Source organism: Amblyomma mixtum, chromosome 1 (assembly GCF_055824585.1).
Source record: "Amblyomma mixtum isolate Tamu chromosome 1, ASM5582458v1, whole genome shotgun sequence".
In the NCBI taxonomy this organism is placed as follows: Eukaryota; Metazoa; Arthropoda; class Arachnida; order Ixodida; family Ixodidae; genus Amblyomma; species Amblyomma mixtum.
Genome location: NC_143012.1, coordinates 78648434 through 78662712, shown reverse-complemented (window position 1 = coordinate 78662712; position 14279 = coordinate 78648434). Strand labels below are relative to the sequence as shown.

Genomic DNA, 14279 nt, shown 5'->3' with positions numbered 1-14279 from the left:
TTCACGGTGAGTTATTTCGTTCACTGCAATATATACATAATACCTGTGCACACAGGACTTCGAGGACTTGATTCGTAAAGAACATTTATTTTGTCGCTAAAAAAAACATTCCTACGAAAGATCGTCCATATTTACAATATTTAAAACAACACAAAAGCAACTCTGCAACTCCTCTGCAACTAAATCAACAACTGCGAGCGAATGGCATTTTTGAAAACTTCTACCCCATGCATGTGGACCTGCGCTCGGATGCAGAGGCGCTTTAAAAAAAGTGCGGTTTTTATTTTCGCGATGGTTTATGATCATTTGAGGACAATGGATAGGATGGAAAAGTAGGCTCACGAGAAGTGGTTTGTTATATTCTGTGATCTGTGCCTGCAATTAAAATGAGTGCCATACGCAGTGCGATGGTGAAGACGACTATTTTGTGCAATAACTTTTGGTTCCTATCTGAACAGCAACTATTTCTATCAAAAAACTCACAATCCTCGTGTTTTCGTTTTTAAGTTTTAATGTACGGGTGCGTTGTGAACAGCCAGGGCTGGGGGGGGGGGGGGGGGGGGGGAATGGGAAGGAGGGGGGCTGGAGGGTGGGAGGAACCTGAAAGGCTGAGAATGCAGCGCTCAGAAAATTTCGGGAGGTGTTCTGACACCGAACCCTCCCGACTACGCCCCTTCCTTCAATTGGGCATAAGATCTAAACCATCGCATTCAAAGAGATTTCTTACTGGTGATTTTTGCTGCATAGATTGGGCGTCTAGAATAAACTAATGTCGCTTTGCTTGCACATTTTTGTAAAATTTTGGTTACTGGGTAATCGAAATTATCATGAACATTGAACTGGTCATACACGATTTCATGTACTCTTCAAGAGCGGCTACGCATGGATGATAATTTGGCAAATTTTTCTCCTATTGCGCATCCCATTTAAGCGAGGAAGCTTCTCTTTCTTCTCCTTTCTTTGTTGATACTGTCCAGCCCTGCTGAAGGGCCACTACAAGAGTGGAAACCACAAAACTAAAATGAAAAACAAGCAATTCTAGCAAATCGAATAAGGTTAACGCGCAATGCATACAAAACTGATCACACTGGATAACGGAAGTCTGCAGTTATATGTATGAATTGCACAGGACAGCAGCAATGTATGCAATTCATACAGTGCACTATGGCACACGCAGACATAATGCTTAACTCAGGCGTCATCAAGGATATCTGAAGGATAATGCTATACAAAGACAAATAATAAGTGAGAAGCGCCTGCAATTCCACTACTACCAATCATCTTTTCTTTTGAAGGAATAGGTACACTTTAGTCGTGAGGCACAGCCTGACGGAAGACGTAAAGTGGAGTTTGGATACTTAAATTTGTTTAAATTGGCGGGAATCCCGGCACGGCGTTTAGCACTTCGTCTTCGACGAAACGCAGCTTCCCCGACGTGTTACCTAATGCGAAATTGTTTACAGTAACAGAAAGTCCGAGACCTCTTGAGGCGAGTGGGTGCTTCAACCAAGTTTAAAATTTTTTATTCGTCATTGATGGATGGGTCACTGAAATTAAAAGTGGCACTTCTTTTACTGCAGGCTCAAGGTATTTTACTTCGTCGAAATAAAGGTTTCTTATTTTGTGTCTTCTTATTAGATATGAAACCAAACATTGAAGTTTTAGGCGTGCGTTGATAAACAAATTTTGCTAACCTTATATTATACCCAAAATTACTTTTTCGCTGCCCTTCTACAGATGGATACAACTTAAGTCTGCAGTGAAGCTCTGCCCACATTCAGGACCCCCGCGCGTAATTCCTCCGCGGCAAAAAATAATCCGTTGTTAAAACTTTTCTTGGTGCCTAAACAAAGAGCTAGTAACAAGAAAAATATACAATTTTCATAATTTTGATACCTATCTTGCTTAATATATTCAAACTGTAAAAAATTGATTTAGATTATTAATGTGATTCAATAGCGGAGTAATACAGGACTCAGCGGAGCGTGGTCCAGTGTTAGGAACTGTTTTTTTTTTTGTTATATCTTACTCAAAGGAACTCCAAGGAGAGAAATGTTGAGATGGCATACTGGGCCAGTTAAAGATTAAATCATTTTAGGAAATGCGTAAAACATCAGCACGGCTTTTAATTAAATTTCAAGCTAACCATAGGCCTTCCGAGCCCAACAGTAACTGAGAGGACGATACGCGGCCCCCGGGAACCACTGTGCTGCAAAAACCCTTATCGCTCACATAAGATTCCTGCGCTGGTATGCGCATGAAGGTGTAGCTGTGCCGATGTAGCTTTGCTTCGTGCATGAAGAAGGTAGCTATGCTACTTATGCGTGATTATCTTTTGCGATTTTTCTCTCTGGTTGCTTCATTTTAGCACAGTTTACTGTAGAGTGCGACACTGAGCACAAAATTCTTAACGTTTTGACAAATACTTCGCATGTCCTGTTCTTGTTTTGCGCTCCGCACCTTCAGGCCTACAGAGACCTACATCCGGGTTCGTCAAGATTGGCGGCGACACACATGCCACAAATACCACCGCCTTCTGTCAGCAGCACGATGTACATTTTCCAGATCTTACCGTCAACGAGCACCTTATCTACTATGGTCACGTGAGTAGAGGAGTGTGATGAACTATCCGTGTATTATGCGAAGCTGTGAAAGAGAAAAACATATTTCCTGAATTCGGCACGACTTGAAGAAGTGTAAATTCCTTGCATTCTCATTTTTGGTCGCCTTTTAATTTTTTTTTATTTTTTATTTAAATACCCTAAGGGCCCGGCTGGGCATTACATAGGGGGGGGGGGACAGCAAATAACACAACTACTCAAGCTTCACTTCATGCATAATACAGATAGAGAACAAAAGAACTAGGTGTTAATTATCAAATTCGGTAGTTTTTTTGTTTTTTTTATACATCGTGGGCATGGTGCACTGGGCAATAAACAAAAATAATATGCACACGCATACGGCAAAGCAGGGGTACAAGGCGACAAGTTCAAACAGACGACAATGCTGTGCCTGATTCAAGAAATGTTAGTAGCGCTGAACGGAAAGATGATGGTTCAGTGATAGCTACAATGCTAGCAGGTAAACCATTCCACTCCCATATAGCCAAGACTAACGGGGAATTCTGATATTCCTTTGTGCGGGCGAAAATTGTTTGAATTTTATGCGCATGGTCGGTTCGAGATGATATGTGATGTGCTGCTGTGATGTGCCTCCGTGCAAAAGATGAATGGTTGTAGTAGAGGGAGTGGAACAACGATAGGCGAAAGAATTTGCGTCGTATGTTGAGGTCCAGAAGATTTAGAGACTGTTTTATTGCAGTAACGCTCTGAAATGGAGTGTACGACCGTAAAATAAAGCGTGCTGCCTTATTTTGCACTGATTCTATAGAGCTAGATAAGACGATTTATACGCAGATATCATTACACATTGTTTCTGAGCTCTGTACTCAAGAACAAAACTAATCCTAATAGTTACGCGGATATAGATTCAACAGCGAGACACTCAAATTTTCATTCTTTCCGCAGACCACATGAGTAGGAAACTGTAGCAACTATATTAATAGTAGGTGAATTGATATTGCTTCTTGAAAGAACGATACCGCGCAACTAAAACGAAGGATTAGCGCTTATGCGGGTCTTTCCTTTCCCTGGTTCTTCGTTTTCGTTGCACTGCTTCCTCCTTTGAGGAGTTTGGATTGTGCTGGAAAATGATGGTGTCACCTATACATGTTCACTTATTTACCTTTTTATATTTACTTCCACATATTTAGATGCCTTCTGGCGCAGCTTTTCAACACTGAAGTCTTGTAGTTTGTAATTTTTCTTTGTGATATTTATATTTTTGCAATGTTTTCTAGCGACATTCCTTTAAGCCTAGCACTTAATTTAGCTACCAACGATCCTCCTTTCTTTCTTTTTTTAGTCTCGATATAAAAAGCTGCACACTTCTATTTTGTTGCTTTCGTGCAACAGTTATGCTTGAGGCCAGCTTTTAGAATAAATCAGGGAGAAATGAAAAAACTGGTTGCACGCTATCAGCAAAACCACCACGAAACTCTTCAAGGGGAATACGCTGAATATTTGTTGTGCTGTTCAATGAGGGAAGTAAAGCTGTTTGTGAAAAGAGCCTACCGAGGGTGGGTGAAAACGTAGGCATCGATAAGGTCTGCTAGTGCTACTACAGAAAAAACATTTACTGGCGAACTCAAAAGTGGAGGCAAAGATTTAGAAACAAAGTGGTATGTCAATGGGAAATTATAATGAGACAATAAGGACACAGACAGTATACGCGGCGTAAATTCGATCGCAATCAAGACAACAGTGGGTCAGTATAAAATTAAAAGTGAAATCAGAAAACACAGTTATTTTGTAGCAGTTAAGTAGGCAATACACTAATATTTATGTTAAGGTAGTCTGTAGACGAAGGATCGGGGATCTGTTCTGGCCCGCGGACTAGCCGTGACATGGGGTCTATAGCTTTCTGCCGACAGTGTCCGCAACCTGAATCGCGCTAGAAATGCGAGGACATTTTCTTTTGTTTTGTGGCGGCGGACCACAAACATTTTATCCTACTCGTACACTCCTCGTCTGGCAACAACACCACACTGGTCTTTTCCGGCAGTTGAATCACCACTGCTATCCTTATGCACGCCTAGGCGATACCATCGAAAGAAGTCTTGTGTCTACCGTCAACGTATGAACGTGGTGGGAAGACGCTGTATTGCTTCTTATTTTTAGTACAGCAGTTCCCGACGTTGTGGGACAGCAGCTGGTATAATTTCCACCGATGCTACAAGAAAGATTATTGGGCAAAATATTCGCAAGCAAAGGTCGCAGCTTTGGTGTTGGGGTGGACTACCAGATGGCGCGAGCGTCGTCGTGGTTAGCGCACCACATTGGCTGCCGTTTCACTCCAGCTCACGCAGTGTCAAATATGCTGTGAGGCACCCGGCACATATAATTAATTGTCTATGCACGTTGTTAAATGCGTCAACGTCCACTTTTCTTTGCAAAACGCTTTGTGTGCCTGAAGTTTGTAGCATAATTCTCCTGCTGCAAACCGAGCGGCCTGTTCAGTGTTAGGCGGTCACACTATACTGCAACTCGGCAGCAAGACTGGCCAGCTGCACTGCACGCCTGAATGCACAGTCGTCCAGAGACCTGCCGACAGCCCTCGAACTCCGTGCCGTCTGCGTGCCGTCTGCGCTCTGCGCTGCGGAGAGCGCTCAGACGACACTGGAACGTCTGATGCTCAGACGACACTCGAAGACGCACAGTCTCGAACCAGGTGCTGCCGCTAGACGTCGCTCTGCGCGCTGCGGAGCGCAGACGGCACGTAGTTCGAGTGCTCTCGGCAGATCTGAGGACGACTGTACACGACTTGCTGCTTTTAATATCAGTTGATAACTGTGTCTACTCACGCAGGGCACATGGTGGATAAACAGCACATGATTGATGCGTAACAATACGAGATACTTGATGCACAATGATATGCAGCCATGCACTTTTGCACCTTAAATGTAAATATGCTGCGTTGCCGCGAATTTCTTGGCCGAATTACGCGCATTAAGTTCTCGACGACCCGCAGCTTTTTGCATAATCTGTATACACGCGTCCCCCCGGCAGCTTCAAGACCGAGGCGGCCTCGAGCTGACCAGGCTCATCACCGAAACTCTGGAAGCCGTGAAGCTCACCGACAAGGTGCACTGCTTCTCGAACCAGCTGTCAGGTGGAATGAAGAGGCGGCTCAGCATGTGCATCGCGCTCGTCGCCCACGCCAAGGTACGACAGTGCCACGCGGCGGCTATCTGTACTCACAGAGCAGTGTCATCACAATTTTTAAGGCGAAAGCCTTTAGTGGCTCATACTGTCGTCCGTTAACAAAGCGTGTCTCACGCATTTAACTCAGGAACTAAAAAGGATAGCAGTGAACCAAAGACTGCTTCAAACAGAGGAGGAAAGAATGAACCTAGAAGTCCAGTTTGATGACTGTAGAGTAATTAGTTAATTAATTATAGGCAAAAATGTCAAAATTACGTCGAAATCGCGCGGACGTCGATATAGCCGCTGGAACAGTGTGACGTCACACACATCCACCGGAAGTCGTCACAGCATAGTGAAAATTCTCACATAATGTTCACAAAAACGTCACATTTGATTTGTGTCAAATTAGATGGAAAATGTGTAATTAAGCGTAATTCACACTTAAGAACCCCGAAAGATGTATAATTTGGGTATCGATATAGCCACGGGAACGGTGTGACGTAACATGTACAGGAAGTCGTCACGGCATAGTGAAAATGTCACAGAATGGTCGGAAAAACGTCAAATTTGATTTGTGTCAAATTAGATAAAAAATGTGTAATTAAGCGTATTTCACACTTAAGAACCCCGAAAGATGTATAGTTTGGGTATCGATATAGCCGCGGGAACGGTGTGATGTCACATCCACCGGAAGTCGTCACGGCATAATGAAAATTCGCACAGAATGGTCGGAAAAACGTCAAATTTGATTTGTGCCAAATTAGATGGAAAAATGTAATTGAGTGTAATTAACACTAAAGATCCACGAAAGATGTATAATTTGGGTATCGATACAGCCACGAGAACGGCGTGACGTCACATGCACCGGAAGTCGTCACGGCATAGCGTCCTCGGCTTTCGCCTGTCAGCACTTTAGTTGCCAAAGCGTCCTCGCAATTTTTATCGACTCCCCCACCCCCCCTGTTGGGAAGGACCACAAACGCTGCTACCTTTTGCAGATAATTTTTTTTTTCACAAAGCGAAGAAATAATACAACGGAGTGACAAAACCAATTGTTCATTCTAAAGCTATATTTTACAAGCCGGAAGATTCACAGTGTTTTTGCGTTTTTTATTTTTCTGGATGCAATATGGCAGGACGCAGAGGTACCAAAGCCGCGGCAGGTCACATTATTGTCTTTGTGTGGAGTTTCTTATCAAAGAAACAAGAAAAAAACTCTGCCCACACAACTGACTATAGGGAATTCGGGGTGGCGAGAGGAGAATTCAAAGTGAGCAGGGGGGGGGGGGGGGGAGCCTCAGTGCACTTAGCCACGGTTTCGACAAGATGTTTTGTCTTTGGGCAAAGCGTTCATCGTTATTCGGGGTTAGATAGGTTCTTCGCTCGAGGGAAGACCCTATTTGAACCCCGGTAATAATGAACGCTTTGCCGAGACAACAAGTTACCTTGTTGAAGCGTTGGATAATTACCGTAAGACACTCCCCTTGTTCATTTTGTGTGATACGGACTTCTTATAAATCTGCGTAGTTTGGAGGAACAGCCCAAATATATTTATTTTTTTCATTATGAGAAGTGTGGCCAAGCGTATTACCGTGCGCGGTTAAATGCTACATTGACTCGCTTTCTCATGCTTATAATCCGCGATCTTGCTATTTTTGGCATTTCGAAATTTCACTGCTGCAGAATGCGTTAGTCGCTATGAAGCAGTCACGTTCGAATGGCCACACACAGAAATATTCTATAAATAATTTTTCAGTATCTACGAGTCACTTGCGCACTATGTTATTCGTTTTGTTTAAATTGCTACTGAATTTGTAGTATCCATCAAATTTTTACTTTAGTGCTCAAATAACATAATTTACCTTGTGTGCAACCTCTTATTTCTCTTTTATGTTGCATATAGGTGCGCATCTCTTCTTTGCTACGCCTGCTTTTAGCACTAGTCTCCCCGCAGTTCAAATGTAGCTAACTCCTCGGCATTGATTCTGTATTTGGGGAAGAAATATCCTCAAATTAAGGAAACCCGGATTGTTATCTGGGCATATCTCGAACCCAACCAGCGCATCATTCACGGTTCGGTGTTGCACTCAGGAAGATGAATAAAAGAGAGGGCCGGACCGTTCAGCGAGCTGGGCCTAAACGACCGGTAAAACGAGCCATGCCTATCCGGATTGATCATTAAAACACAAATTCACCTCCGGGAGCGAGAAGGCTCAAGACAGAGCAAAAGAAATAGCCGTGCTCTAAGAACGAGCCCCGGACCCACACCTATGACAGGGATAGCTGTCTTTCATGATACTTAGTTTGTTTACAGGCCAAGAAGTGAAAGCAAAGTAAAGTGTGGGAGGGAGTATAACCTTGCTGCGACGGCTAGTCGCCCTTTCCCCGTACGCAGGCACAAGCAAGAGCCTGACCGATTACTCCACTTGGGGGATATATTCCTTAAGAATGTGTAGTGTAATCAGTAAACTCAATGGACTTCAGGTCTGACATTTGATTGGTGGTGTAGTAATTACATGAGCTGTATTTTAACTTTGACCTTAGGTAGTCATATCAGTGTTCATAAGCCATCTATCGGTTGTGGTTCTCTTCGTAGAGAATCAATTAATATAGTGGCATGTGACAGCTTCTCCTCGCCTCAAATGAGGTTTACACAGCAGTATTCCAGCCGGGCTGCTTGGAAGGAGTTTTCTTCTACTAGAATAGTGCCTACAGCAGGTCTTAACAAGAGCTGTTGTCGGGCTAGTTGGTGATCGTCTACATAGCAGGCCTTAACACGTGAGTTTTAACGAACGGATTTCAGGGATTAATGACGTCATTGCGAGAAAAAGTTAAAGGCCCCAGAATGTGCGCTGAGCCTGTATCCTTCCCCATACTGCCAAGTGTCCGTCCTCACCTCAGCCGTAGTAAAAAGGCGACGTACCTTTATCTTTTGTTCTATTTTATTAGCTACATTGTACTAGCCATTGTTTAGCCGTTTGTCATAGCCAAAAGGTCTACTCTGATCCAAAGAATCATTCACGTGCTTTCGGGAAGTCCAGTTCAACCCTTGTAGTGGCCACTTCGTGATATTTTCTCAGCGTCCATTCAACTGCACAGGTTTTGATATTTGACGAGCCGACGACCGGGATGGATCCCGAAACGCGGAGAAGTATTTGGGACCTGATCAGCAGCCTCCGCAGCAGTTCCACTATTCTGCTGTCCACGCATGACATGGAAGAAGCCGAGGTGTTGGCAGACCGTATTATCATCATGTCCGCTGGCAAGGTCCTGGGCGCTGGCTCCACAGCTTTTCTGAAGAAGGCCTGTGGTGCGTACTGGCGCACTTGGCTGGCACCCTCCACAAATTAGGCGAACACATACCCCAGTGGCTATTAGAGCGAAAACTCTACTCTTCGCACAACTCTCAAAGTCAAGTTTGGTGTACGTTTGATCTTGAGCCGGCGGAGCGGAGGTGTGACAAGTGACGTCATATCACGTGACTCGCTGTGGAAAGGCAACGCAGCCAGCTGCGCTGGCTCGGTGCCTCGCCACTGCCGCACTACGTGGCTAGAAGGAGGTATAACAGCTGATCAATGACAAAAACGAGAGCGTGGGGTGAATATATTTTGAAAATAACGGCCGCGTTGGCGGCCACCAGGCATTAAGTTTCTAAATATTATCTGGAGGGAAGGGCGGAACTACCGTCTATGCGAGTTCTTTAAAGGGCAACTGCAGCACTTTTTTCACGATATTTAAGGATTCAAATCTATGTAGGCTGTAGGTATAGCGTGCCAAGTGTTTTTGCACTAGCTTTTAAAATAGTGACGTAATCGACGATTGAAATTTGCACTTCTCCTCAATGCACCGGAGGAGTGCAGGAAACCTTAGCGTGACGTCATGGAAGGTATGATTTCAAATTACCGCTGTCGTTAGCCACACCCTGCCCTGACGCGTTGGACGCTGCCAAACAACTATTTGCAGGGTTCGCCTTCGGTGGCGTTCGTTTTTTTCCTTCAAAGCAGGCGTTTTGTGCGTTGTAAATGTACCCATACCTTCGATGACGTCATCATGCGCCCCCCACTTGGCGTTGTGCGCTGCGGAGAAGCTTGAAGGGCATCCAGAATTTAATCGACGATTACTTCACCATTTCAAGTGCTAGCTCAAAAAGAATTCGCATGCTTTACCGGCAGGTTTCACACATTCGACCCTCTTAAGCTCATTGATTTCTAAAACCTCTGCAGTTTCCCTTTAAAGAACACTTCATCGCGGGAATGCCGGGAAGACGAGGTTTCATGTTAGGCTCGGATAGCGTTAGGCCGAAAACGATGGAGTAGCCCGGTTAGCTACGTTGGTAGAGCGACTGCTTCAGTGAAGCGGTGGTCCCGGATTCTAACCCCGGACAAGGACGAATTTTTCTTCAACTGCAAAGTTTCCGAGAAAGCTGTACAGCTTTCCTTTGTAGCCGTATGGCTGTGCTTGGATGGATGCCAATATTTATCCTTTTTTTTCAAATTTCAATATTTAGTCACAAGTAATCAACGGTTATTCACAAAAACGCATAATTAGTGCAACTCAATTGTACTCGATATAAGCTATTCAACGCTATAGCACAACCATGGCTATGGCTTGACTTCGAAGGTTTGAGCTTGAGCAGGACTGAAGGTCAAAATTATGCACCGGACAGGGTGCCGAACTTTTGCATTGAGTAGAGCTACCGCCTTAGCAAGTATGAGAGTATACACAAGAAGCACAGGGCACGTTGTTACTATTGATATTCCACTGCAGGCGTTGGCTACACAATCAACCTGATCACGGTCCCCGAGAAGTTCGTTGCGGAGCGCACCCTGGAAGTGGTGCAGAAGACGGCGCCGGAGGCCATCGTCAAAGACGTGAAACAGGGCAGCGCGATTATAGCGCTGCAGACGATCGAACACAACGGCTTCGCCGACATGTTCCGCACGCTGGAGACGGAAGGAGAGGATCTGGGAATCGAGAGCTTCGGTGTCACCGTGGCTACCATTGCAGACGTGTACATAAAGTAAGCATGACGTCGTTCTATTTGCGAACTTTACTACAAAGCCCATCGATATCTTTCGACAGTTTTTTTAATGCGAAAGCTTTACTTGGCTATGTCGACGATTTCGTGTCCCGAAAACGTGTCGGCAGCGATTTCTTCGTTCGTGCGAGAGTTAAGCGAAAAAGAATGATTGTGTATGATAGCGAACAATGTGGGGATTATGTACGTCAAAATTTGGTTGATGTGGAGCAACTGGTTAATTAGAGCCAAAAATGTCACTTGGACGTTAAATTAGTATCGGACGTAGATATAATGCGAGGACGTGAAAACAATACTAGACGTCAAAATTGTGAAGAAAAAGCAACCACGTGACAGAGGTTGATGAAATGGAATCTGGAATCATTAGTTATTAATTAGAGACTAAAAGGTCATTTAGACTTAAAAATAGCCCCGGACGTGCATATAGTGCGAGGGTGTGAAAATAGCGGTACACGTCAAAATTGGAAGAAGTAAAAAGAGGCAAAAAGGGAGGCAGACAGTCTTAAGTGAAGCAAAGAGAGGCGACGATTGTGAAGGAGGCATCAATGCTTTCGTATTCTCCCTGGGCTGGTGGCCGCACTGATCATTAATGCTCTTTGGTTTATTTTGCTGACACATTTTGCAAGGTACGAAATTCCAGCGCTTCGCATTTTGTACGCCAGGTGCAAAGCAAGGTGCGACCGGTTTTTAATTTTAAACCTCCAAACGTAAAGGGAGAGCGCGCCCTTAGTGTGTCCAGGACTGCAAGCTGGGCCACATTCACCGAACTCTTAAATTCATTAGTAGAGTGGCATAAAACTTTCAGAATGTTATTACCGTTGAAAGTTCACGAGCGATCCAGAAATTCGCTTCCTCTGAACAGCACAATAAAGGAGTAACGCTCGAACCAAAGCGTTACCATTATGGTTTGAACATTCATCTTTGCATGCGGAAGGTGCGGGGGTTCGATCCCCAGTGTCACCACGAACGTACGACGGTGAAACAATGAGTACAATATATGTTGTTGTGCTGTATATAGTCGGGTTGTGTCAGATATCATAGAATCACAGCGCTCGCAGACGACGACACAGAGATGACACATGCGTAACTGCGCAGTTGTGTGTGTGTTGCCAGCTATAGACCTCCTCCATGTTTGCAAACAAGCGAGGTGGCGCTGCAGTCGCGAACGGGCTCGCGGTAGGCAAGAGGCCAGGGAGTGGCGTCGAGTTGGGGTGGTGCAGCGCCGGTTTTCAAGGCTTGTATGCGCGTTTTGAGTTTCTGAGAATCATAGCAGGGGTTGATGCTTTCAAATTAGTATTCCTCGAAGTACACGGGCTCGCGTTGGCCATGTACGGCGTATTTCGACACGGTGTGTATTGTATTATGGCTAGAAAGCGCTGCAGTTGGTTTCTACCGCAGGCATTCAATAAAATGATAAGTTTTTGACACTGAACTAGCAAGAATGATTTTACCTCGGGACAGTGCTGAGGGAAGCACTGGCGTTTTTTCGGCAGAGCCGACGGGCGCTCACCGTCTTTTGACACACGTGTCGCGCAGTGCGAAAAGTGGGGACAGCGTCGATCGTGTCCCGATCTCATCTGTCTCGCGTAGCCGCTCTTTTTAGCCGTCAGATCAGGCACCACCAGGCTGACTTCTCCCCTTCTTAAACTGGTCGATTTGGTGAAAAGTTTGGATTCCTGAAATTATATTTCTTCCAGCCCTGGGTCTTCTGTTTGGTTACTAAAAATTATAGCAAAATATTGAGTAGAAATTCATAAAATTACGGTTTTTAGATCTGTGGTCGTCAAAAATTGTAAGGTAATGGCGTTTCTGATGGTCCTGGCACGTCGCGAATCCTGTGGGTTTCCGACGACGGAGCACAACAATGGTAGTATCACTACGCAGAAGAGGGATCAGAGGTTTCGTTGATTTCAGTGCGGCATTTCTTTGACCAAAACGAAAGCGAAGAGGCCATAAACGAGGGAAAAAAACTTAATGGTTTGTTTTGTGATGTACCACATTTTCTGATTGGCATCACTCACCCCTTCGTAAATTTGTAACGAATGGAAATAGAATGGTTCTATTTGTTGCGAACGATTCCAGAGACATTGAGGAGTGCAATAAATCTCTCGACTTTTTTTTTGCTACAGGAGCAGTAGTATGGTAGTCATTTTTGATAAGAAAGGTACTGCGAATCTAAAAAAAAGAAGTAATACCGCCATCATAGAGAATAGGGCGTTGGCAACGTGATGGCATAAAAAATTTCCGCATTTTCTACTTAATTATTCAAGACCCGTGGTGACTTGACGAGGGTGTTAATTATATTTATCCAAGAACTTTACCAGGTATAGCTGAAAATAAAACGCATTGCTGAAATTAACAGAGCAATTTCATATTTGCACCAAATTTGGTTACATATCTCAAGCATCAATAAAGAAAACACTTTTCATTGCCTCATCCGCTGTCAATCTCGCTACGTGCCTGTGTTGGTAGCCCGCCTGCGGTTGCTTCTTTCCAAACAGCCTTCGCGATCATGTACTACTTCATGAAGAAGCTTATGACACATGCGGGATGCAATGAAAGTACGCTGTTCGAAGCACGCCAACGCGACCGCGCAAGATTGTCACAACTTACCAGACTTTTCTACTACAATCAAATAATTATGTCGTTCATGTTAAGAAATATTATGAAGTATATATTAAATGCCATAAAATGCGTCATTACACATTCGTATAACTTCTGCACACGTTATAACATGCTGCGCTATCAACAAAATAACGCACTCCTCGGTGGAGAGTGACCCTGCCGGCGCCCGTGCACACCAGCTCAGGGTGATAAATACGTTCGCAGCTACATACATGCTTTTTCTTTTCCTTGCGCAATTTTAAGCGTACCATGCGGTTGTTCAGGTGAATGAGCGCGGCAGTTTCCGTGCTATGAAGTACGTTGACTGGCAGCGCCGGTCTACACCCAGACTTCGCGCTTTTACTACCGCGGATCATTTCCTAATGCGGCATTTATTTCCGAGAAACCTATTAAGGCTAATCTAATTTTCCGTTTTATGAGGCTACGCGGATCCAACAGCGACGCAGCTGGTCAGTACATGCTGCTTCTGCAGTGCGCAGCCACGATATGCAGCCGCCGGTAGCTGCAGCAGCTGCGGTAGGCACGGCCAGGCGGAACCTGTTTTGCCTACCACGCGAAAGTCGCTACTGACATCAGCGCCACCGCATCTCCGTGACGTCGCGGGGTGAAGGAGGTCTATATCGTTATTGATCAGAAAATCCCACGCTAGTAGGAGAATACTGTGGCTAAAGACACAGTATAAAAACAAACAGCAACAATCAAATACCGCAGTTGAGAACCCGTGCAAGTAGATCGAGGGAGATTGTTTCTTGTGAAACTAAAATTCTTGCAGCTCGTAAAAAAAAATATGGAATGATTTATGGAGTTCAACTTCCCAGATACTCAGGCTGCGGGGTACCGTGGTGGAGGAC

General features: G+C 44.6%; 1 protein-coding gene across 1 annotated transcript in view; it reads left to right on the top strand.

Annotated features, from left to right (window-relative positions):
- LOC149366872 (phospholipid-transporting ATPase ABCA3-like) overlaps window positions 1-14279 on the top strand; it is an 83648-nt gene that overhangs the window by 26963 nt on the left and 42406 nt on the right. Inside the window, exons 10-13 of the mRNA XM_089572120.1 lie at window positions 2467-2603; window positions 5628-5783; window positions 8865-9075; window positions 10533-10785. Coding sequence (XP_089428246.1) covers window positions 2467-2603; window positions 5628-5783; window positions 8865-9075; window positions 10533-10785 — 757 coding nt within the window. The remainder of the gene's footprint in view (window positions 1-2466; window positions 2604-5627; window positions 5784-8864; window positions 9076-10532; window positions 10786-14279) is intronic.